We start from the raw sequence: 24,247 nt of genomic DNA, 5'->3' as shown, positions 1-24,247 counted from the left end.
TCGATACAGTATTTCGATGTGGTAGAGCCTCTTTAGTATACAAGCTCTATCGTTATTCCCCATTGTGTAGTCTGGACGTGAGAGTTCAAAGCTAAATTAAAGTCAAACTTTTCTTTCATACACCGACTAAGAGAGTCCTGTTTCCTGTTGAAATCACCCAAAGTCACACACAACTGTGAAGCCATGCCGTAGGCTGGTATACACGTGGCAACCACATCAATCGTCTGCTTGACAGATGTTCCCGATGCCACGTAGACTCTTTGGATGATAATGCCGCTTTCCAGAAGCCGTACACAGCAGGCTTCACCATTATTCATCGCAATCGAAGGGAGATATCTGACAGTGGTGATACGTTGTTTCACGTACAGACAGACTCCAGCGTTGTTATTTAGTTCAAGCCAACTACCAGGCGACAACCTCAGGACCGGAAGAGTTAATATTCTCTTGTCTTCTCTTCGGATGCCATGGTAACGGCGCATGCGCACAACTGCCCTCTCCTATGTACGCGAAATGCTCGACTGGTAGCCCAGCGTAGCTCCCGCTACAAAAACAACCACATGCCGGCGGCGGGATCCGAATCCACGACCTCCGAATTTCGCGTACGGTGCTCTACTAACTGAACTGCCAGGGCGGCTGTCCAATCTACTTTCGGGGCATTTATGCTGCGTGTAAGCTGACCTTGAGAGTGTTCAGCAAAGCCACCCCTGTCTATAACGGCCGGCGTAGTAGCTCCTTTATTAACGTGATCGAACGGTAAGAACATGATGAGCCCCCCCCCCCCCCCCCCCCTAATCCCTACTCGTGTCTCCTCAATTTGATTCATAAAATTATTGCTAGTAGATACACCTTCTTCACTATTGTCAGTTTTTCAACGTCATCGTAAGGCCAAGGAGTGAGACGGGAATATGGAAGAGAGAGAGAGAATGGGCGCAGCGCACACCGCTGATTGGTTCTCCGCCTCGCCCTTTTCTCTCATTGCGATTTTCACACCGGGCATCCGCCTTAATGGATGGATGAGCGACAGTGCGGGACCGTGAAAGTGCATGACGCACACCTGCCTTACACCCTAACCTCGACCACACTACTGTGCACCCCAACCCAGAGTTACTAAATAAACACTCCGACTATCATCAGCATTTCACTCCAGCGCAACTGTCACTGAAATTCGCACCACCACGCGGGTAAATTTCAGGTAATTTTTTTAAACTTCTGTATAGTATGCGTTTATCAAGTTGACAATCAAGCGCTGACACTGAACTGCAAAGAACGGCGAACAGCTGACCTCAAATAACAGGTCGCCATTGAACTCGTTTCCGCATGTCGAATATTTCACGGCGGGTGTCAATAACCGCTTCAGTGCATGAGTCACACGCTTATAAACTAGCGCGATCTCTCGGCTTACTTGGGGAAGGTCAATTCCCCAGGCCCGAGCTAATAGTCTTCTATGGCCTTCGCAAGTCGCAGGCGCTAACGATGTAAACAGAGGAGCAGTGGCCCGCGCGCCTAGTGGCGTCAGCGTGAACTCCTGGAACTGATGTTTTATGTTGTAAAACGCCTGGAGAGTACCAAGAGCACTGCCGCGCGGAACTTGAGCCTGAAATTTTCTAAAAATGAATAAGGTGTTTTTGCTCTCACTTATCCTTAAGCCCCCCAACCCGCCCAAAGACTGAGGCATAGGGCAACTTCAAGTCAATCCAACAGATTGCTTTTGGAAGCTGTGTCTGAGTTAGTTGGAGTAAGGACGTCATACACGTTTTGCTTGTTTTCCTCATTTGGTTTCTTCACGAAGAAAAGAGTACGCCGAAAGTTAGAAAATCGACAACATGAAGCATTCTGGACAGCTTTTATTTCCCGTCCGTGCTACGTTCTCTGGAGAAAATGAAATGCCAAGCATAACCTGTGCAATAACTGTGATTACTCATAGCGTCAAATTCTCAATGGAGAGATTGGGCATGAGGAGAGATTAATTGGTGCTGGATTACCACTCTGAAGAGATGGACTGCCTGTGATCATCATCATCACTGCAGATCCTTCCACCCGTCCCCCATTTCTTCTCAAGAACCGTTTTGTTTGACAATGCCCTTAACTTTTACATAACCCTCCATCTAAATAAAAAAAAATGGCCGGTGTAGAAAGAACGATCTTTGATGTTCGGTTCGAAAATCGGCGAAACGAAACGCACTGCCGTTCGCGTTTCGTCAAAAAGACGGAATTTTCTCCAGTGCTAGCAGAAGCCTCCCGTTTCATTTTGACGCCATTCCTTTTATAGGCGCTTTGCTCGAGGAATGAAACAAATTGTTATATCCCCGCCAGGTGGCACCCTTGGAACTTGGCGACGACGGCGAAGTGTGTGCTTGTGCTCCCATGTTTTGTGTGCTCGCATTTCAGGCTGCGGGTAGCAGCCTCATGTTCCCTAAATAAACTCGTGTCGGCTCCTTCTCTACCATTACAACAGAAATACGGAACAAAGAAGAGTACAATAATCCCGCACGGCGTTTTGCTGGTTCGCATTTACGCTCCTGGCTTTTCTCGTTTTTTTGTTCTGTTTTGGTGCTTAAAATGGCAGAGTCGGCAAGCACTGACGTGAGATAGCAGCTGTCGCGGTCGACTGCATTTTCATGAGAGGTTTTTGTTTCTTATATCTGCTTGATGCTGCTCTTAACCGACCTTTTTTATTTCTTTTTGCAGTTGCGGCAGCCAGCTAGCGAAGCGTTAAAGCTACACTTTCGCTATCCTTAATTTCTCAACCAGCCTCCGCCTGGTGCTTAGGAGCAGCAGCCTCTCCGTGCCATCTTTATTCGTTCGTACAAAAGTGTACGCAAATTGAGCTCCGCGCGACGAACTTCCCTTGGCAATGTTAAGAGCAAGCGATTTTTTTTTTCCCGGGGAAAACGACCTTTTATCCAAATTGCCATTGTGTTGCAAGTTTCACAGTTGAACAATGTAACCGCGCGAGTACCCGGGCGTGCTTCTTTTTTTTCCCTGCGTCGCGCAATTAGCGCAGCACGAAACAAGTCCTGTGTAAACGCTCACGGTTCGCGGAAATTTTTAGGTGCTGAAATAGGTTACGCGTGTCCACACCCAGCAGCAGTGAAACACTCGTGGCAAGCATCGTGGCTTAAAACTTATCAGCGCCAGCACATGCTGCGAGCTATCAAGGCTGCCGCCGCGTCACAATCTGCCATGGCCCTCGTTCCTTTGTTTTCTTTCGTGTGCCGCTTGCGCGATAAGCACTGATGTCCGGTCCGTCACTGTGGTCGGCGCGCCCTGTTCGTGATCTCCGGACGAGCTATCATGCGCCTCATGTTACTATCTGCAGAAGGAACGTCTTCGTATCGTCATGGTCCCCTCCCCTTCGCTTCGTCGCGATGTAAAATATTTTCCGCCCTAGGAGCCCATTCCGCTTGTTAAGTGGGCCCAGCAATGAACTGCAAAGACACGTAAGTTTGCTTCTTTAATTATATTTCGTGTTATTGTAGGAGTGATTGCGGGACACTGTTCCTTTTGTGGAATCATAAACACTTCACAGGCTCAGAAGGCAACAGCTTGGACACGAATTGGTTCAAGCTGAGGGCTGTTCTCCCGCGTTAGGCTGCCCACAATGGCACCATTTGCAGAACGGTCCTGCGTGTGTGCGTTCCTTGCGAAAGCTCGTCAACCTGATCTCCTTCAACTTAGGAGCCGCTCAACTACTCGTATGAAGTCTGACTGGAAAGCTGGTTGCAGGCGGAACATAATGACGGAAGCTGTGTGTTTCGAGCTCGAAACCGACCAATCTATTCCCCTATTTCTGATTTTGAATGACTTCTTGCTTGCTACAGTCAGGTACAACGAGTTAAATGCGTCGTGAAATTAAATGTTGTGGACGAGAACAGATACATATGAAGCCTACCCATGCGCTAAGCTTCTCGGTTATTTACTTTCGTCAAGTTCAGCAGCTGTTCGAGACTTCGGCGTGGACGTTAGAGTGTATGTTGCAAATGGCGCAACAAGGACGTAAGACAGAAGAGCAAGTGACACAACGCAGACGCTGTCACTTTCTCTTGTGCCTTTTCTTTTAGGAGAGAAAAGTGGGGGAGGGGCGCTCTTTTTTTCAGAATGTTCACGAAGCACTGCTCGCCATTTTGATGTTAGATTTATTTTGCTTTTTTTCTCTAGTTCCATATTTTCACAGCAAAATACCGCCCAAAAAAGAATGCCCGCGTTATCGAAATTCTGCGATACGTTAAACAATCCCCACTTGTACCTAGCCCAGTCCAGAACATTTCAGCCGATTTTGTTCTGTATACGAGTTGGTCTTGAGCGCAAAGCTGGCCTAAATTTATCGCTGCCTCCAACTCGCGACTCCCTCGTTTGTACTGTGAGCCTGTGGCAGAGATGAAAATCCAGCGAGTACACGACTCGGGGAAGTGCCGAAAACACGCAAATGGAATATTTACAGCTTTGTTCACTGCATGGTGAAAGTGAAGGCTTTTATAAAATGTAGACCTGAGCTCGCCACTGTGTCGGGTAGTATTCTCAGTACATAATATGGCAGAATTTTACAAGACTCACGACGCGTTGGCGAAAAAAACTGCTTCGGAAAAAGATTGTGCGTGTGTGAAGGTTTCAAAAGCGCCATGTTCTTTCCTAGGACCTGTGTACACAAGATGCTGCACAGAAAAAAATGTATTTGTTGCTTAACACAGCTGTCCATTGCTAACAATGAGCCCCTAAACTTGTTTTTCGTCCGCTAAAAAAGCAACGAAAACATTTGTTTTGCACTGTTTTTCAGTTCGTTTGCAGCGGCACCACTTGCATAACCCCCGAGCAGAATAAGGGAGAATAATGCAGCTTTTGAAGAGCAGTGCGATTGAGCGAGCGTTCTTCCACGCCTTTTTTTTTCTTGCGCGCAGATAATTGCGAAAAATCTGAGTTAAGGAACCTTGTTGCCTTGGTTACGTAAAATCATCGAACTGCTCAAAGCTCTCGGCAAAAAAAAAAAATGAGCAGAGCAGGGAAAAAACGCCAGAGCTAAGCAAATAACTGCCGGCTTGTTTTTAGACTGCTAGACGACACTGAGTGTACGCGCACTTCGCAATGACGACTGCGTGCGTTTCGTTAACTTCCCACGTCTTCTGGCTTGGGAGCAGTAAATTTCCGCTCGAAATATTTCACAGGCTTTTTGCACGTTCATTCATCTGGTGCATATTTTTCATAAAGCCAGAAATATTAACGCATGCGTCATTGTACAAGATATTGAGTTCATATTAGCAAATGCTTCATTTCCGCAAGCACACGTGGCTGTTTCGCACATGGTGCGAGGCCTAAGAGGTTCTTGCTCCTCCCGGCCCAGTTTTAATAAAAAAGGATTGTTAAAAACGCTCGGCCCATATTTCAAAACGTGATACCGTGCCGTGAACTATTTTGGCCGCTTTAAAGCTTTGGAAGGAAGCATCGGGTGATAGAGGGTCTTGTTTTTTCAAAGGGAACGTTGCGCATCAAGCGTCAACTCTGTGCTTTCGCGCAGCAACGTGAGTTCTGTATCTCTAAGGCAAAAGACGCCCACACACGTCTCTGCGCTGTTGTTTCAAAACAGCATCGTACCGTTTCGGACAGCCCAATTTCTGCGAGCGTGTTCTGAAAAACTGACCGTGACGCGAGAACTAAAGCAGCCTTGGGCGAGGGGCCCCGTGCCAACAAATTCTAAATGCTCCAGGCCTAGGCTCGCGCGACTTCGTGAAAGGGAATTAGTGCATGCGAGCAAATCGTTTGCGAGCAGCGGCCACTGCGACAAAATAAAAAGCCGTAGAGCAACCCGAAGAGAAGCGTAGCTTACGCATGAAGCAGATGACAATCTCAGAAAATAAAGGTCGGGACTAAATGGCTGACCGACAGGTTCGGCGGCAAGAACTGCTCGTTTCCTTTATCTTACAAGCGCGGTCATGAATGCATGGTGTCAATGAGTTGAGTTCAGCGGCTATGGGCAGTTTTTCCTGTCACTGATAAATGGGTAGCCAACTGTGTGGCCCGGCGACACAGAAACATGCATCAGGAACGACCGTTTAAGTACATTGTGGCTCCTTAGGTTTATCTCAAGAGCCGTTACAACAAAGAGCCCTTTGTTTGGATTGAACTGTGTGCTGGCGCGCAGCCCTATCTTCGGGCACATGTGGCAGCCGACGCTAAGCGCACTCGAGCCATGCGCGCCTGCTAAAGGGACTCAGCGAATAAATTGAAGTTACTTGTATCGACAGATTACCGCATTCTAATAAAAAATACGTTATTTTAACTGAAAACTTAGCTTTTGAAAGGAATAAAACGGTAAAAAAACAAAATAAAGGTACCGCCAACACCCGCCGATTTCGAGAGTGAAAAGTTTTTTGGGTGCTGGACTACACCGCCATTCTATTCAAATCGGCGATCACGGAGTACTTTGTCGTGGTAGAGGTCGCGAGCTTGAATCTAGTAGCGAGAAAAATTTTGAATGAAATTTTCCCAGCAATCAACGTGCCTTTTATTGCCGGTAAAACACCGATATACCCAGAAAGAGCTATAGAGGATCGATTGTTACCAATGTGTACTACATACAAGGAATGCATGCCACGTTCAAGAACAACTGAGCAAAGTCCTTTAATTGCGAAAGGCGTGCTCTAGAAGCCTTCTCTATGCGGAACGATTGACATAAATTCAAAATTAACCAACTAGTCTGCATCGTGCACATTGCAAGCTGCCCACTATAGAGAACTCTCAAGGAAGTACAGCTTCCTTTGAAACAATGACTCACATAGTCCTTGAGCTAGACCATTGAGCTTGAGAAACAAATAACTCCTCTGTACTTTTTGAAGCAGTTATTGTTCTTTAGCAAAGCAACCCCGTAAATATGATGTGTTTTCTCGCCAACGGACATCCGAAATCGCAGTGAGAGTCATTGGTTGGTCAGTGACTCTGGTTGGCCACGGTTCGCCTTGTTTGACCAGGGCGAGCCAGTCCTCCAGCTGTGTTGATGACAGCCAGCCACTCCAGGAGAGGGGTGACGACAAATGGATCAAAAGAATGAACAGGGCGAGAAAGCAAGAGGATAGAGTGCTCTAGATTCGCACAGGGAGCAGGGGAGCTAATTGAGACAGGAAGGTTCAGAACGCAGTCGGAAATGGAACTGTCGGGCAGCTCTAGTGAGAGTATTCGTTTGAATTCTCCCGAGTATGTTCGTTTGGTAACGTTACCCATCGGTTAGGGGTGCAGTGAATGTAATTTTCAGTTGTTGCTGTAATGTTCTCTAACTGAGCGTTTGTAGGCCAACGTCTTGTACTTCGTTCGAGGGCTTGATCAGGGGACCACAAGTGCAAAGATGTGAAAATTGCGGGCTAAGTGACGAGCCAGTTCATTTCCTGTGATTCCTGCGTGGTCAGGAACCCTCCGTCCGGTGACTGAGGACGGCGTCAGGAAATGTAGAGTTTCGCCTAGGCTTTCTCGTGTGTCATACTTTCGTCATACTCAGATGAGCTAGCGCGTGCTGACCTTACAGCGAAGCATCCGCGGAGATATTTCATAGCTATTCTGACAACACGTTCCTAATGTACATACATCTCTTGGTGAGTGCCCTTGCTGTACCGCCTCGATCCTCGCCCTTTAACAGAAGATAAGATCCTGGGATTGTGACAACAGCAATCGACTGCCCTCAAGGCCTACAAGGCACTGTTTTGCTTCCTAAAAGCGACTGGATTGAGGGGAAATTTTGATTGTGCCCCTTACCCCTACTCTTTCCCTTCTCAGTCCCCTCCACCCTCTTCCCCACTGCAGGGTAGCCAACCAGAACACCCTTCTGGTTAACATCCCTGCATTTCATCTTCCTGCGTATTTCTATCTTAAAGCGACCCCTACTGTGCGGGGCCTCGGATAGCTTTCACACGCGTCGCGCTCAGTTTATTTATAAAATCCGCAAATGTTTAGAGTGCGCCCTCATCGTAGCAGTGTCTGCACGAAAGCTGCGATGTAGCTTCTGCCTCAGGTAGATTTATCATCTCTGGCGAAGACCCCCTCACTGCAGCCGAGGGGCCTTTCAGCACGTGTCGAAGCACAGGCGCAGTATAGAGCACTGACGTAGATCTGTCCCGTAAACTCTGGCCCGTTCTTGAGAATGGGCGCGCCTTGTTTCTACAGGTGTCGGTGAGCAGCAACCGCCAAATTACCACCACCCCTTACTGCAACCGCACTAGGGGCCGTCCAGAATGCGGGAAGTACTGGGGTAAGGACCCTGGTGCCGCCTGTAATCTAGTGCTTTATTGCGGATGTGTTTTCCAGGGTTCGCAGAGTAGCTTTTCGTGGCACTGCAATTGCGGCAGCGCTTTTGCGTCCGCATTGGTGAGGTCAGTGAGAATTGCAGCACTAACGCGGTACTCCGGACCATGAATTGGTGATCAACGGTAGTGACAAGCGCTGTTTAAATATCGTCAGCACCGAATGAGACGCATTAGGTGCGAAAAGTAAAAGAACCACCGCCGCTGCGACGGCGCAGAATGACGTCACAGGAATTGGGAAAAGGACCGCATCGTGTCAGGAGGTCCATATTCAGTGTGCGCAGATACTTGGACAAGGCTAGACGTGACCATAAGTAGTTTTGCTTTTGAAAAAAAATATGAGGCGTAGTTTTCACGCTACAAAGTTAAAGCGGAGTTCATTGTTGTGTTGGTTGGTTTTTGGTGGAAAGGAAATGGCGCAGTATCTGTCTCATATATCGTTGGACACCTGAACCGCGCCGTAAGGGAAGGGATAAAGAAGGGAGTGAAAGAAGAAAGAGAGAAATAGGTGCCGTAGTGGAGGGCTCCGGAATAATTTCGACCACCTGGGGATCTTTAACGTGCACTGACATCGCACAGCACACGGGCGCCTTAGCGTTTTTCCTCCACAAAAACGCAGCCGCCGCGGTCGGGATCGAACCCGGGAACTCCGGATCAGTAGTCGAGCGCCCTAACCACTGAGCCACCGCGGCGGGTATTGTTGTGTTGCCATAGTCATTTTATGGACAAAAGCACTTTTGATCAGGAAAGAGTTTACGAAAGCATTTTTTTTTCATACATTGTAAGGTTTCACTATTAAAATCTATATATCGGCAGATCTCCCGTCCGAAGGTTTGCATTTTTTTACTATTAACGTTTTTGCTATCGACAAAAGCTGTTCCCATTGATTTTTTTTTTATGGCAGTCTTAACGCCTCGATGCGAGCGATGGAAAAACTTTAAAAGATTTTAATACGCATCGGAAGAATAAAGCATTACCTTCAACATTTCAATAAACAGTACCTCAAAAATTTTCGAATCTTCAAAATTTTTGTCCAAGAATGCTGGATATGATACGGCGTTGTTGTCCACGCCAGACAGTCCGAAAACCCACGTGACCTCATCAGGAAAGAAAGCAAAATAAAATTCGTCTGGAAGTGGGTTCCAACTCAGGCCGGAGCGAACAGATCAGCTTCGCTGGCCGCTTCCTTAGAGTAGCACGCCATCACCATAGCTCAACACCCCACGCGCTAAACTGCAGTCTGTCGCGCTGGGCTTGTGTATAGTCGTCTTCATCAACTTCCATTCTTACGCCACTGTGGCTAAGTGGATATGGCACTCGGCTGCTGACCCAAAATACGTGGGTTCGATCCCGGCCACGGTGGTCGAATTTCGATGGAAGAGCAGTTCTAGAGGCCCGTGTACTGTGCAGTGTCAGTGCACGTTAAAGAACCCCAGGTAGTTGAAATTTCCGGAGCCCTTCACTACGGCGTCCCTCATAGCCCGATTTGCTTTTGGTCGTTCAACCACCATAAACCAAACCAAACTTACATTCTGGTGGCGCGAACAGATCAGCTTCACTGGATAATGTATTAAATAGTACGCCATCGCCGCAGCCAAACATCCCGCGTGCATGCTTCCGCATTAACAGCACGTAAGTTGCTTTAAGTGCCCTAGGTAATTTTTTTTGTCTTACTATTTGTGTGTGGGCTTTGATAACGTCGGTGCTTATCGTCGATGCAGCTTCGACAGGGAAGTCTTCGTTGCACCTCGATCGGCAAGCAAATTCAAATCATCTGTGCACGTGTATGTGTTATGTCCAATTGCAACGCTGACCCGGTCCTCGGTGTAGGTAATATGATGTTGCGTCTGAACATCGCAATTTATGTGCCGTAATGCGCAATTTGGAAGCGTAATTGGTGGGAATGCCTTTCTGCAGCATTTTCCCCAAGCGTTTAGCGTTATCTGCCATCTTTTCTTTTTCCATTGTATGGCTGAACTTTCCCATAGCGGTTGCTCCAGTATTTAAAGAGAGTAACTGACGGAATTAAGATTTTTTTTTTTGGGGGGGGGGGGGGGGGGGGGGCTAGCATTTTCAGCCTGCTTTTAAGCAGAGAAGAGGCACGTGTGATTGTTGAATCTTATCGGGAACTTGGGAAGGAAATGCGATTAAAGTGATCATTCAAAACCCCCCGGCAGAGTTTTTTTTTCTCATCGATGGGGATTTCGGCTGACAAACTGTTTAGTCTTTGTAAAAATAGCGGGTATTACTCAACAAGTTTGTGTCATTCTCAGTTGACGTTTTAGTTATGTCTTTGCGCTCGTGTTCTCGCGAAGAATAGCATGGTTATTTGCTATGGTCAAAGCATGTGCGGCGCTATTTTAAACTTATTTTTTCCGTGCAATGCTGCGTCCAAGAGTTAATTCCGTTGAAGAAAATTTTTTTCCGCCAACCCGCATCCAGCAAACTTTTGTCCCTGACCTTGCACTGCGGATTCGAAGCACACAAAACAAACGTGGATGATTGCAGCAATTTGAAGCTTTCTACCGCGGTTACCTGACAGTAAGAGAGGTATATACCTGTACAAGCCGGCTTAAGGCGTAAAACCCTTCTCATTTGAATTCTGTGCCGCGTCGCGTTTCGCGCGCCTTCGTTCTTTCTCGCGCTCCTTTTCTACCGCTCACGGCTCGCGACTCCGTGAATGAGCGCGTTGCTAGGGGATGGGCGCCCCCAATGGCCTGGTCGCCGAGGCGTGTGAAGTGCACCAGTAGGCGGGGATTTCCCCGCTTTTCTCGGCCACCGCGGTGCGCTTCGGTGGCCTTCCAGCAAGAGCAGCAGCAGCCCGAGGCGGCCTTCAACACCGGGAATGCGCCAACTGCTTATCCGCTAATTTGCCGCCGTTGGCCCTCAGGCTCGGGCGCAGAAAGTGCTCGGGCTCGGACGTAAATAATTGCCACCCGGTCGCGAAGCCCGCTCAGCGCTGACGTGTGTATCGTTTGGACAGGTGGCACGGCTGTTACTCGATATATTTTCTGTGCTCTCCGCTGTGGGAAAGTGGATAGACCCGGTAGCGACATTCGGTGGCTTCTGCTAACAACAAAGGTGCGGCGGCGCCCATCGGCCGCACCGCTTAATCGGGAGAGATGACAGCGGCGGTCAGCTGCGGCATATACACAGTGATACAGCAAAGCGTCTTGACTTCTTAGTGAACCCGGCAAGTCAAACCTCGCTCTCGGGAAGAAATGTAACGTAATTACAGGGGCGCTTGTTGCTTACCTCGCGTAGGCAGTTTTATTGCTAATGCTACTCAAGACGCCTTGAGCAACCGGCCTCGTAACCCTGACTAAAGCGGAATTCGACTCCCGAAGGGCTCGGTAGCCTCTAACTAGTCGCTCTGATACGCCTTAGTAAATGTATCTTCGTCTATATCTTCGTTAAGCTACAGGTGAGCTTAAAGCAAGAAGCAAATAGCTACTCGGTGCCTGCTAATGCTGCTATTCAGAAGCGACTTCACCGGAGAATATGCCATGCCACGCGAGCCCAGAAAAGGCGTTCAAAATAAAAAAAAATATATTGAGCGGACATTTAAGCTCTGCCTTAAGGGTATGACGCGATAGCGTAATGAGTTCATTCTCATGTATGCAGAAGGTCACTGTATACTTCATTCATAAATCCCTAGGCGCTGTGGTGCAGCGGTTAAGCAATGCGCCACTGCCCTGCGATGGCAGGTGCTGCCACCGGTGGAGGGCCTTGTGCGACACCAAGGTTGCTCTTCCCGAGCAACCAATCTTTAATTTATTAAACTGCCACCTTCCACGGTGGTCAATTTACTCAACATATCCGGTAGACGGGTTGTGATGACGGCGCAAGGTCACCTGGTCTAGGGGCTATTGCCTCCTAGGTTGCTCTCTGGGGACCACCAGCCAGAGCTATGCCCGTGATTTTTCGATCACAACGCCGACACCGGATTTTCTGCTGAACGGGGCCTTTAACGATATCCTTCAACATTAAAACAATGGATTGTTTGTAGTTGCTCACCTGTGTGTAAGACTCCGCATTCAACTTGAATAAAGCAGTATTAGAGAATCTAGGGTGGCGATAGTGCAATTGCTTGATTTGCTCGAAAATCTGTGGTCGGCTCCCGTTTATAAGGCATCGACATCGCTAGTTCCGCATGAGAGACATGTCGCTACAGTGCTCTAACAACCTTTCACAATAAGCACCCGTACATTCGTCATTTCGAAGGAATCGTAATAATATATTGACCTTTATCGTTCTTCTCGTCTTTTAATTTTTGTCTTCCGTACGTGACCTCAAGCGACCGCACTGAGTGCAATCATATCTATCATTTCGAAAGGCGAAAAGGTGCACAAAAAATTCTGTGCAGATATTCTTAAATTATCCAGCACTGCTGTCCTTATACACGTCCAAGCAGGGTGGATGAAAAGGCAAAGAAAACACAAAGCAAGGACTCTATCATCATGTGATTTCTGAAAAGCCAATAGAGAATTGTTCTTATCGATCACAGCGCGAGGAAAGTAGAAAACTGAGAATGAGTCTATGCATGCAGAATTTATAGTCAGTGAACTATAAGATGATGGCGGCGGGCTCGCTTGGCGCTAAAGGCCACAGGTGTGATGGAGCGTTAATTACTACTTGTTTACTACTTGTTTCCAGGACCAGAAAAAAACATACTGCAAACGGCTTTGTCTTTTTAGATTCGAGGCACTGAACGCTATTAGTCTTAATTATTTAAAAAGACTTGTGGGGCCGAGAATTTTCTGATGTGCAGTTTTCCAGACTGATAATGTCAAGATTAGTGAATAAATGTGAAATAACGCATGCACAATCATATATATAAAAGTTGACGTCTGATTAAGATATAGTAAGCAATAAATTTTACACTTGGAGGTCAATTTTTAAGTTTGAAGGATTGCATTTGCGTACAAATATGCATATGTGCGATTAGAACACCAACAAGCGATCTCTTAATGAGTTCTTATTGTTTTGATGCGTTAGCATTAGAACTCCCATGTCGGAAAAATGCGTTCGTCTATCTGAATGAATGATGATGAATTTTTATGGCGCAAGGGCAGCTTTGGCTAAAGAGCGCCATGACACAAGGTAGTTTTCGTTTCACAAGGTGGGGTCAGAGACCCATTTCCCAAGCATTTCACCCCAATGAAGCCGAACACTAGACCAGGGGAAACCTTCTACCCATTGTATCACCGGTGGGTACCCGGCTGCACTGAAGCCTCTGTCTGAAGCCTCGCTTGGCAGGTGTCAAAGTGGAGAGGGGAATCGCACACTCCGCGTTCAGAGGAGAGGAGGGAGAAGGATAGTGGGAGAGGGAAGATGAAGAGAGGTTGGGATGGCGGCTCGGGTGGGAGAGAGTGGACCGGGGGTACGGCGTGTCATGCGGTGATTGATGGGCTGAATCACGCCACCCGCTCGCATGATCTGACCGGTCAGCGGCAGCGGAGCCCCGTCCGGGTGAAACACTAATGCTAACGCATATGCTGTCGCATCAATCGCGTTGATGTTTAATTTTTTGCACCGTCACTCACACGATATGCGCTGTTACCACGGTCACAGTGGGTTTAGTCAATGCATTCTCATAGAAATGGGAGTTTAACTTAAGACAGAGTTACTGAGTTGGTCTTACTAACAAGGTGCCTAGTTTTGGTGCTCTTGAAAACAGCCGTAGTGACTTCGTCGCATCTATGTGTGGCTATTCTAGAGTGCGGACTGTCGTGCCTCAAGGTATGTCTGGAAAGGTGGCGTTGCGATAGCGCTGCGCTTCGGGTGCCTCGCTGCGCTTATAGATGGAAGTGCCTTCCTCCGCTCATTAGGCTGGGTGTTAGAGCCCTTCATACGGACAGTCGTCCTGCGAATAAGTTCAGAAGGACAAACCTTTTAACAAGTGACATGGTTTTTCAGCGCACTTTTTATTTTCTAGTTCCGGTTATCACCAGCAGCGACCGTGCAACCAAATGACCGACGCGTTCGACATTTACAGGCTGTCCCAACTAAAATGGATGAAGATTTAAAAACAACCAAAGCGTTTGCCTGATTGAAATGAAAGGAATGTGGTTAGGAGTTATGCAAAGTATCGGCCAGTATTTTTTGTTTGGCGTACATTAATAATTCGTTTACATTAACCTCTTAAACATGACTTTAAACGCTCAGTTGTGGATTGCAAAGTTGTCTAGCGCGATGAAAAGGACCTGGCCCAGGTGCTTCCGAGGAGGTAGTTCCTTTTTCTTGTGGCAGAAATGAAAGCCCGCAGGAAAATTAAAAAAAAGCGGTACAGCTTGCTGCGGGCGCCTGAATGCGCTGCCACTGCAGCGATCCCCACCACGACTTTGTAAAGCGCTCATAGTTTCGCGCCTTTTGCGCATAACAAGGTTGCGCGTTGCTATTGGTTTCAGTATAACTGCCAGCGGCTGCTAGAGGCACGCTTTTTCAACACACCGTCAGCAGCCGTTGGTTCATGGCGCTGAAGAATGCTAACCAGTGTGCGTAGTGTTGAGGTCTCACCACGCCCTTATATATATTTTTTATTAGGCGGCTGCTGAACATATGTTTCGGGGTACGCGTATACGTGGAAACCTTTGGCTCGTGTTACCCATATCCACCAGGCGTTGCACCCAAACACAAAATTTTTTCATAGACTTTCTTACTGAGGTTGTGCTTTTATTTTCCTTCCGTAACGTTTCCACTACGGATCGTTTCTGGCCTCTGCATGTGAGGATAGATGCAAACATTCGCAATTGCATCTGTCCCGTCTCGCTTGCTATGTGCTGTCCTTTTGCGGCGCTACAACCCTTTTCTGGAAACATGCACCAACTAGCCTCCCAGCAAGTATTACTCAATACCGCAAGCCTTATAGCCTCTAACTTAAACAAAGTTAATTTACAAAACCGCCACGGTGGCTCAGTGGATACGGTGCTCGACTGCTGATCCGAAAGATGCGGGTACTATTCATTTCGATGGAGGCGATATGCTAAAGACACGTGTACTGTGCGACGTCAGTGCCCGTTAAAGAGCCCCAGGTGGTCGAAATTATCCAGTCCTCCACTACGATGTCCCTCATAGGCTGAATTGCTTTGTTACGTTAAACACCATAAAACCAAAGCCTATAAAACCAAACAAACTTGTCTTACGGCTCTTGCTTTCTGCACACGAGTAAAATCACGTGTAACATTTATAGCAGCAATGCTGAGAGCCAAGGCGCAGGTCTTCCATCAGTATCGAGCGACAACTTGGTTTCTCTGGGTATACCGTGGCAGTGTTTTATACGAATTAGGCTGTTGAAAGCCGCGTGCCCGCAGGTGTCCACCGGAGCCGTCGGGAGACTGGGACCTAGAGGACGTGTGCACCGTGCTGGGCGTGGCGCTGCTGCTGGTTGTGGGGCTGCTGGGCCTGCCACTGTGCCTGTACTGGGACACCCGCTGCGTGCTGCTCACCATCGGCTCGCTCGTGGTGCTCTGCTTCGTGGCGCGCGCGGTGCACGAACGGCGACGGGGCACCGCGGCGCTCCGCGAGCGAGACCACTGGCTCTCGCTCACCGCCTCCTTCCTGGTCAGGCACAGCTCGGAGGAACGCGAGCCCCTGGCGGTCACCAAGTGCTCATACAGTGTCTGAGAGCCCTCACCAACTCGTGCGCTGCACAGACTGCTTACCGGCGGCGGACGGACCCTGCGAACCGCGACTGCTGCCGTGAACACAACGTGAACACATGCCGAAGGGTCAAGCGAAGTCGCGGTCCGAGCTTGCGCGACCCGAAACTCGAGGGGAGATCCGCGTGAACTGGACATTACAACGTGAATGCTCTCCTTTCCGAGCCTTCTAGCGGGAGTTCTCTCACTTCGGAGCTGCGTCGATCATGAGAGGTGGCGCTGGCGCATCACATATTAAGTTTGTTGGGAAGCCATATTTACGGACTCCTCGAAATGTGGAAGGCTCAGTCGCTTATTCGCGTTTAAAAGCCGCTTCATGGCTTAGGCCTGACCGCTGAAGTTACCGAGGCTTGAAACGCGACACTGTCGCGCTTGTGTTAAAAGAAAGACTTAAGCTTCGCTGTCATTGGGAGCAAAGCTCGTTCCTCGAGTCTCCTTAATTACTCTCTAGCATGCTATACGTAGCCGCCTCCCAACGTCTGCCACTGCCATTTCTGAGCAAGAGCTTCTATGAACAAAAGGGTGGCCTCGCATTTTATCTACTTTGGCGAGTTTTGCCGGGTTTACTCGCAAAATAGACGCGTTTAGTGGTCACCGTGCATGTTTTTCATGACGACATTAAATCGTTCACTTCATATTCGCGACAGTTTTATGTTATTTCTACTTTACCGGTCATGTTCGTTTCTCAACACTCTCGATGTTCGGTCTCGTGCTTTTAATTCGTGTCACACTTCCACCTCACCGCCTCCTCTTGCAGCATTGTATGAGGCAGTGCTTCCAGCGAACTAGTATTTAGTCACGTATTTCGTTTTACAGTCTTCATATATTTAACCATTTAACGCCTAGTGTCGTTTCCACATCGCGTGCTCATTAACATGGAGCTTACGCCCAAAACTGCATGTCAAGAAATACACAGCAGACAGCGCTTTACAATCAATGTTTGTCCTCTCTGTGAAGAAGCCGTGTGAAGAAAAATGGGACGCGAATGTGAGCTTCAAGCCGGCGTTCAAGAAGTCCGCGTTTCTTATGTTGCGGCAAGTTTCGCTGGCCGAATATAGGAAGGCATTTGTTGGATAAAAACTCGCCTACTGTCCCTGGGCCATTGAGTTGGCTCGAGACCTTCACGTTGGGCTTTCAAACAGCTCTAAGTAACTGCACAAGATGTAACAAGTGCTAATTGTTGCTAGCTGACGACATACCGATTTCTGAAATTCTACCGGCACTAAGGAATTTTTGCATACCACCATTGGAATGCCAGTACTACATTAGCTAGCGTAATAGGGAGGTAACGATTTTTTTTTATTCTTTCATAATTTCGTCATTGAAGGGCTAAACTCTGCAAGTTTTGTTTCTTCGTATTGTTTTAATGGGTCACCCCTGTGCGACGCAGAGCTGTGTTCGAAGGTTTAAATAAAATGTTGTCAATATTCGCATCGTCGGTCCAAGAAACGCTTTGCACCCTAAGTAGATTCCTTCCCGTTCACTGGCACATCCTACCTTTCCGTGACCTGTTTTAGTTGGCACTTAAAATATTTTTTGATTCCATTGTTTTTGTGTATGCGTGCGTGCATGCGCGCGTGAAACTACTGTCTGAAACCAGAAGTGTCATTTTAAACACATCAATAGAACCCCCTCGTGTTCAATATACGGAGCTTTGTTCTTTCTCGTGGCCTAGCGCTGGTTTAATGGCCCAACTAAACTACGACTTCACATCGCCCGGGCAATTCTCACGATTTTTTGCCGATAGATACCGCGGGCTCTAAAAAAACTCGTCTCACACTTGCCACCTTTCGCGAGCACCTAAACTTCTTACCGTACAATAAATCCACTGCAGAAACGTGCCACTCTGGGCGCATGAACACTGCCCCGCACGGCCAGCGCCCCGTAATAATTTCCTTAAAGATTGCTAGGCGTGCTCGCTATACGGTGCACCGTGTTCAACTTGGCGAAAATGCTCGACGTGCTCTCTTCTCCTAATGTCAAAGACCTGCACCTGGGCTACGGAAACGATCACACTCAAGCAGCCCCGCTCACATTAAGACGCATGTCCTGTCCCGTGTCTGTCAACATGCCCGCGTCACGAGCTCAGATATTGATCTATGTGCTCTGAATCCTGAATGCGTCGGGGAGCGCAGCCTATAACTGTCTCTGCTGCTATAAGCCATAAATTAGACCCGAAAAAAATTCTGCAAAAATCTCCACAAAAAACTCATCTAGCTAGGCAGAGGAACTGTTTTCGAAACAAATAAGCCTAGGGTGGACACCTGAATACTAACGCCCAATGCACGTGTTGTCCCCGAGCATAACGGTGGATGAAGTGCGAAGCAAATAAAAGGAAACACCGCCTTGCCCCGGGGGAAGATCGATCTCACGACCTTCAGATTATGAGACTTACGCGCTGCCTCTGCGCCACCGAGGACGACGAAGGGCTTTTGCACAGGGTCCGAGCCTAGGGTGGAAACCTAAGCAGTACCGGCCATTACCCGTGCTGTCCCCGAGCGTTACTAACGGTGGAACCCTGCCCTCACGGGGTTGTAGGCTACTTGTGTAGATGTGTGTGTACATCTCCTTGTACGTCTTGCTCTGTTTGTCGAAAGCCCGCCAAAAAAATGCTGTGGGTAATGTGCGAAGCAGATGAAAGAAACAGCCTTGCCCCGGGTGAGGATAGATCTCACGACCTTCAGATTATAAGACGGACGCGCTGCCTTTGCGCCACTTTTTTTTTTATTGCGGGCTTCGGCGTTACAAAACCGATATAAAAATTATGTACATAAAATATACACAGGTTTCCAAGAACCCGGTCACATGGCCTGGCTTCGTCAGATTAAAATTCTCTGAGCGTTAGCAAGAGTTCCAGCCTTGGCGTCAACTCAGGAACATACACATTTAGCTTCTGCACTTCCACAAACGCGTATATTGACGCGATAGCGTTAAACGTCCAGTGTGGCAGAAAAGTCGGTGTCGGCGGCGTTGGCCGTTAGCGAAAAATCCCAGAAGCATTAATAAATAAAACCGAGTAGTAAGTTGGTCGAGTTGGGGAATCGAACCAGGGCCTCCGGAGTGCGAGACGAACACAACTCCCCCACGCCAGCTCCTTTTTTCTTTATTTCCTGGCTTTGGCACATAACATTAAAACAAAAAACACTAAAAAACACACAAAACACTATGTATATAGGACATTGTCGTGGTCAGGCAGCACTAGTCTAGGTTCGTCAGATTAAAATTCCCGTAACATACACAACGGCTCTAGTTTTGAGAGCAACTCGAGAGGCTGCCCAGCGGCTTTGTGGATGGCAAGAAACCGGACCATACTCTCCGGAAAACAAATTCGGGCAGGTCGTGCATCTGTATCACAATGATAGCCTGCCATTCTGGAGCGCCATAAACAGTGGAGGCCCGTCAGCATAATTAAGTCGAACGGTACGCCGTCCTCATTTTCTACGCATAAGCACCGTGTGCCGTACGGGTCTAGTGGCAATTCTTTCTTTAGGGCTCTCAGCAGTACATCGCAAAACTAAACTCCTTCCCAACAGTGTAAAACAACGTTGTCTATTGTTTCCGGCTTTGTACAAATTAAACAGAGACCCCCAGGCTAAAATTAATTCCTTTTACTCTAAAAATTTTTTATCCGGTAAGGTTCCGGTGAGCGACTTAAAAAAGGTTTTTTTTTTCCTGACCGCCACGCCTGCTCGATGGTTTGAAATGAACAAAGGCGCATCTAGTGCATACAGTGTTGTCATAGAAGGGTGCTTTAAAGACATGTACTGTGGTATCTTATTTGCACACCAAGGAAGCATTTATTTGCACTACAAGGAACCGTATGCTAACGTTTTCCTGTAAAGATGCAGTGAATAAATTAAGTGGTGTCTTATTTTGCTAAGAAACTGTATTTGATACTGAACAACACCAAGCAAAACAAGAAGTGTTCTCAGTTTTGTAATTATGTTTGCTGTCCAGGCACCTTTGTTGCCACAAAGGTGTGATGTCAGCGGTAAAGCGTGAACATGTCAGTCTGAAAATAAACAGAAACGCAATGGAGAAAAAAAATAGTTTTATTTTGGTAATAAGCTGTGTTGAAAACTCAACAACACTAAGGAAAATTAGAAGCGTTCTCAGTTTTGCAATTAACTTTGCTGTAGGGTAACTTCTCTTGCTATGATGGCGCGCTGGCAGTGGTATAACGTGAACATGGCGGCCTGCAAGAAAACAGCTGATATCATGAGTAGTTCCTGCTTTTTTGCGTGTCGTCTAAAATCAAGGTACTTTGCGGATGTTTTAAGTGCGCGGAAAAATCTGTTTGAAGGCAGTGAATGCTATGGGCCTGCGGAGATCAACTTACAAGGAGTGCTCGGCTCGAAAATTGACGAAGACAATTTTAGTCCGTATTCTCGTTCGACGCCTACTATCGATGACCGAGTGACGAGTGGTTCTGTTTATTTTTGTTTACAAAATACCAGACCACCATGAATCATCACACAGCAGCAACTGCCGACTCTGTAGCAGACAGCTGTTGATAGCTAGCGATTTCTGTGCGGGAAATGAGAGCCGACACGGCCTGCCTCTATGGCGACAGTCACTCTTCTGCCTCGTAACCAAGTGATGCCGCCCACATCGGGCTAAGCACTTGATGTTCCGTTAGTGGTGTTGTTGCTCCGTTCGGTTGATATTCAGTTGTTGCGTTAGTTTTTTTTTTTGCCTCTGCAAGATGCAGACATTGCGAAGTTTATGCTCCATTAAGTTTGTTTAGAGAGAAAGGAAGCACTTGATTTGATAACTTTGCGATTGCCACCGAGGAGGGGACGAGCTTGTTTTATTAACATCTTTCGCTGATCTAATAGATCCGGGGTCAACCAACAAGAAGTAGTTTGCTTGTTTTTAATTGCAACAGGACAGAAAGTTGAGCAAGTTTGTTCACGTTCGCTGGTACACAGCGCATGAATTCTCCACAGTAAATTTGTAGAGGCAATGTTCAACTTTGCGCATGATCCAGTGCAGTGGGGCAGGTAGGAAAGGGCAGTGATGTGTAACATGGAGTGATGTTGGTATCGCTGGGTTTGGTGAGGGCAATGTCTCTTGGGCTTTAAATACTTTGCATAGCTTCTAACAACATGGATTTCCTTTCAGCTCGGAAGAACACTTAGGTTTTTTTTTTTTAATTATGGTCCACCTTATCTGAGGCACCCTTTATGCAGGCCGCTCCAGTAGGAAAGGGAACAGCCAGTTGAATATGACTAGGATATTAAATAGCTTAAGAACAGGTACACTTGTCACACATACCTTCGTCCGTAAAGTTTCGAGACTGATTTATTTTCTTCTCTAGAAATGATTCCCCAAAACAAATGTTCGTGCGTTTGTGTAGCGCCATCTGTTCGGGTTAACCTGAGCTATTTATGTTAACTGCTGTGGCATTCGCTAGATGGCACTAAATGTAGAAAAATACGTGGACAGGAGCTAATGTCAAAGAGGAAAACAGGAAAATGTTAGAATTTATTGCAAGCGACATTGATGAGCTAGGAGGACAGGGCGAGATAATTATATTAGGCGACATGAACGCACATATAGAAGACCTGGATGGGTACACAGATTCGACAGGAAGCATGCTGCAGGACATGTGTGACAGGCATGATTTAGTTTTATGCAACAGTACCGAGAAGTGTGAAGGGCTCATAACATGGGAGGCAGGGAGTCTTCACTCGACGATAGATTATGCACCTATGTAAACAGAGGATGTATAATAGATTAGGGGTAATGAGCATAGATGAACACGGTTCCAGAAGTCTAGGTAGTGACCACATGTGTATCAAGTTGAGTTTCAGAAGAGAAACCAAAGTAGGACTGAAGCGAGATGAACATTCAGAGGGGAATTTTTACTCAGAAAAGCAATTGGAAGCAGCAGCCAAACAAATTGAGAAAGTAATTTTTGAGGATAGTGAAACAGAATGGACTTATACCAAATTAACTCGATTACTGGAGCTAGAGCTAGCTAAGGTGCGATTAAAGCTAAAAGGGAAAAGACGCAAACCCAAGAGTTGGTGGGATGAGGAGGTCAAGAGGGCGATAGAGAAACGTCATGAAGCGTCCAGGGAACACAGATATTGTAAGAAGAGGGGGAAACCAGAAGTTGAAGTAGACAGAAAATGGGATACCTTCATAAATTGTAGAAGAGAAGCATCCTATTTGATTAATGAGAAAATTAGAGAAGAAAGGGTGCCCTATTGATGTCGAAAGTAAATAAATAGGATACAAAAGCAGTTCAAAAATTCTGGAAGCATCTAAATGCAATGAGTAATAAGACTAGGCTAGAACAAAGGTTTATTGTTACAGATCAAGGTATTCGACTAGAAGGGGATGAAGCGAAAAAACACATAGGAACAAGGATGACAGAAAAATTTAAATAAATGTTGCACATAATTAATCGAAGGAGGATAGATCGGTTACTGCAATAGCTTCACTTGACCAAAGCGAGTGGGAAAGGGCAGAGAAGAAGGTTCCTAGTGGCACGTCAACAGGACCGGATGGTATTCCTATTACGTTAATATAGAAGCTAGGGCCAAAATCCAAGCAAACATTAATACAGGTAGTGAATAAAATGGTAGTGGATGGGAAAGTCCCCGATGAATGGCGATAAGTAGAATGAACATGATATATAAGAGAAAGGGGGCAAAGCTGACGTAAGTAACTACCGTCCCATAACAGTGACATCTGTGGTTTACAGGGTGGGGATGCAGATTATAAAGGACAGATTGCAGGCTTGGAGAACGAGGGGGTGCTAGGGGAGCTACAAAATGGGTTCCGGAAACAAAGGAGGTTGGAGGACAATCTGTTTTCATTGACGCAGTGTATAGAGATTGCTGAAAAAGAACACAGGCCCCTATGGCTACCATTTCGGCATATTAAGGGAGCCTACGACAACGTTAATCAAGAGTATCGGTGGGACATACTGGGCACATTGGATGTGGAAGAAGGAGTAATTAATCTTTTAAAAGATATATATAAAGGTACCAGAGTGCTTATATAATGGGAGAAAAAATGTATCAGAGCCTGTAGAGATACAGCGGGGGCTTAGGAAAGGATGTTCTCTGTCTCCTTTGTTGTTCATGTTGTATCTTCAAGGGATGGAGGCCAAGCTAGAGAGGAGCGGTCTAGGCTTAAATCTTTCTTTTTTTAAGCAAGGAGAATTGAATAAACAGTCATTACCGGGACTAATATACGCCGATGATATAGTGCTAATGGCTGACAACAAGGAAGATTTACAGAAGTTGATAGACATATGTGGTACAGAGGGAGATAGATTAGGTTTCAAGTTAAGTAAGGAAAAATCTGCAGTCTTGATATTTAACGATGAGGCCGGCGAGCATAGAATACAGGAATTCATGCTAGAAGTAGTGGATGAGTACAAGCATCTTGGGGTGTGGATAAATAACGGTGCTGAGTATCTGACAGAGCATGAAAAATATGTAATGAATAAAGCTAGTAGGAATGCAGCTGTCATGAAAAATAGGGCACTGTGGAATTACAATAGGTATGAAGTGGTAAGGGATCTGGAAAGGGGTGATGATTACTAGCCTGACTTTCGGTAATGCGGTCCTGTGCATGAGACCAGATGTTCAAGCAAGGTTAGAAATTAAACAACGTGGCGTAGGGAGGCTAGCTTTGGGAGCACATGGCAATACACCAAATCAGGGGGTACCGGGTGATATGGGATGGGCGTCGTTCGAAAGCAGAGAAGCTAGCAGTAAGATAGCATTTGAGGAGCGATTGAGAAAAATGGGGGGAAATTTGTGGGCTAGGAAAGTTTTCAGATGCCTGTATATAAGGAATGTTGATACGAAATGAAAAAAGCGAACTGGAAAATTGACAAGCAAATAACTGGACAGCAATAAGGGGGCAAATCAGCAATTATCGGTTAAGAAAAAGATTAAAGAAACAGAGAGAGCTCTGTGAAAAGCAGGGATGCTGACGAAATTAACACTGGGAACATACAGGGTTTTTAAGCAGGAAATTGCCAAAGAAAATATCTATGATAATTGTAGGGGAAGCTCTTTGTTGTTTGAAGCCAGGACGGGAGTTTTGCGGACTGACATATAGAGTCAGGTACCACGAGATAGACACGTTGTGCGTTGCGTGCGGAGAGGAGGAGAAACGGCAGAACACTTGATACTTTTCTACAAAGGGCTTCACCCTGCAGTGGAAAGCAGCGGGGCAGATTTATCCAAGGCATTGGGGTTTAAGGACAGTGAAGGGAAAGTAGATATTAAGCAGGTAGAAATAACCAAGCGAAGGTTATCTCATTGGTGGCTAAAATCA

At 46.8% G+C, this 24,247-nt stretch overlaps 1 protein-coding gene across 1 annotated transcript; it reads left to right on the top strand.

The window, feature by feature from the left end:
- Positions 1 to 3,234: 3,234 nt before the first annotated feature.
- Positions 3,235 to 16,577, top strand: LOC144114120 (uncharacterized). The gene is made up of 2 exons (XM_077647628.1): positions 3,235 to 3,440; positions 15,593 to 16,577. The coding sequence occupies exons 1-2, from the start codon at positions 3,424 to 3,426 to the stop codon at positions 15,903 to 15,905; spliced, it is 330 nt and encodes a 109-aa protein (XP_077503754.1). The 5' UTR covers positions 3,235 to 3,423; the 3' UTR covers positions 15,906 to 16,577.
- The last annotated feature ends 7,670 nt before the right edge of the window (positions 16,578 to 24,247 follow it).

Source organism: Amblyomma americanum, chromosome 1 (genome assembly GCF_052857255.1).
Source record: "Amblyomma americanum isolate KBUSLIRL-KWMA chromosome 1, ASM5285725v1, whole genome shotgun sequence".
Classification (NCBI taxonomy): domain Eukaryota; kingdom Metazoa; phylum Arthropoda; class Arachnida; order Ixodida; family Ixodidae; genus Amblyomma; species Amblyomma americanum.
The sequence above is the reverse complement of the archived record's forward strand: the minus strand, read 5'-3'. Positions and strand labels throughout refer to the sequence as shown.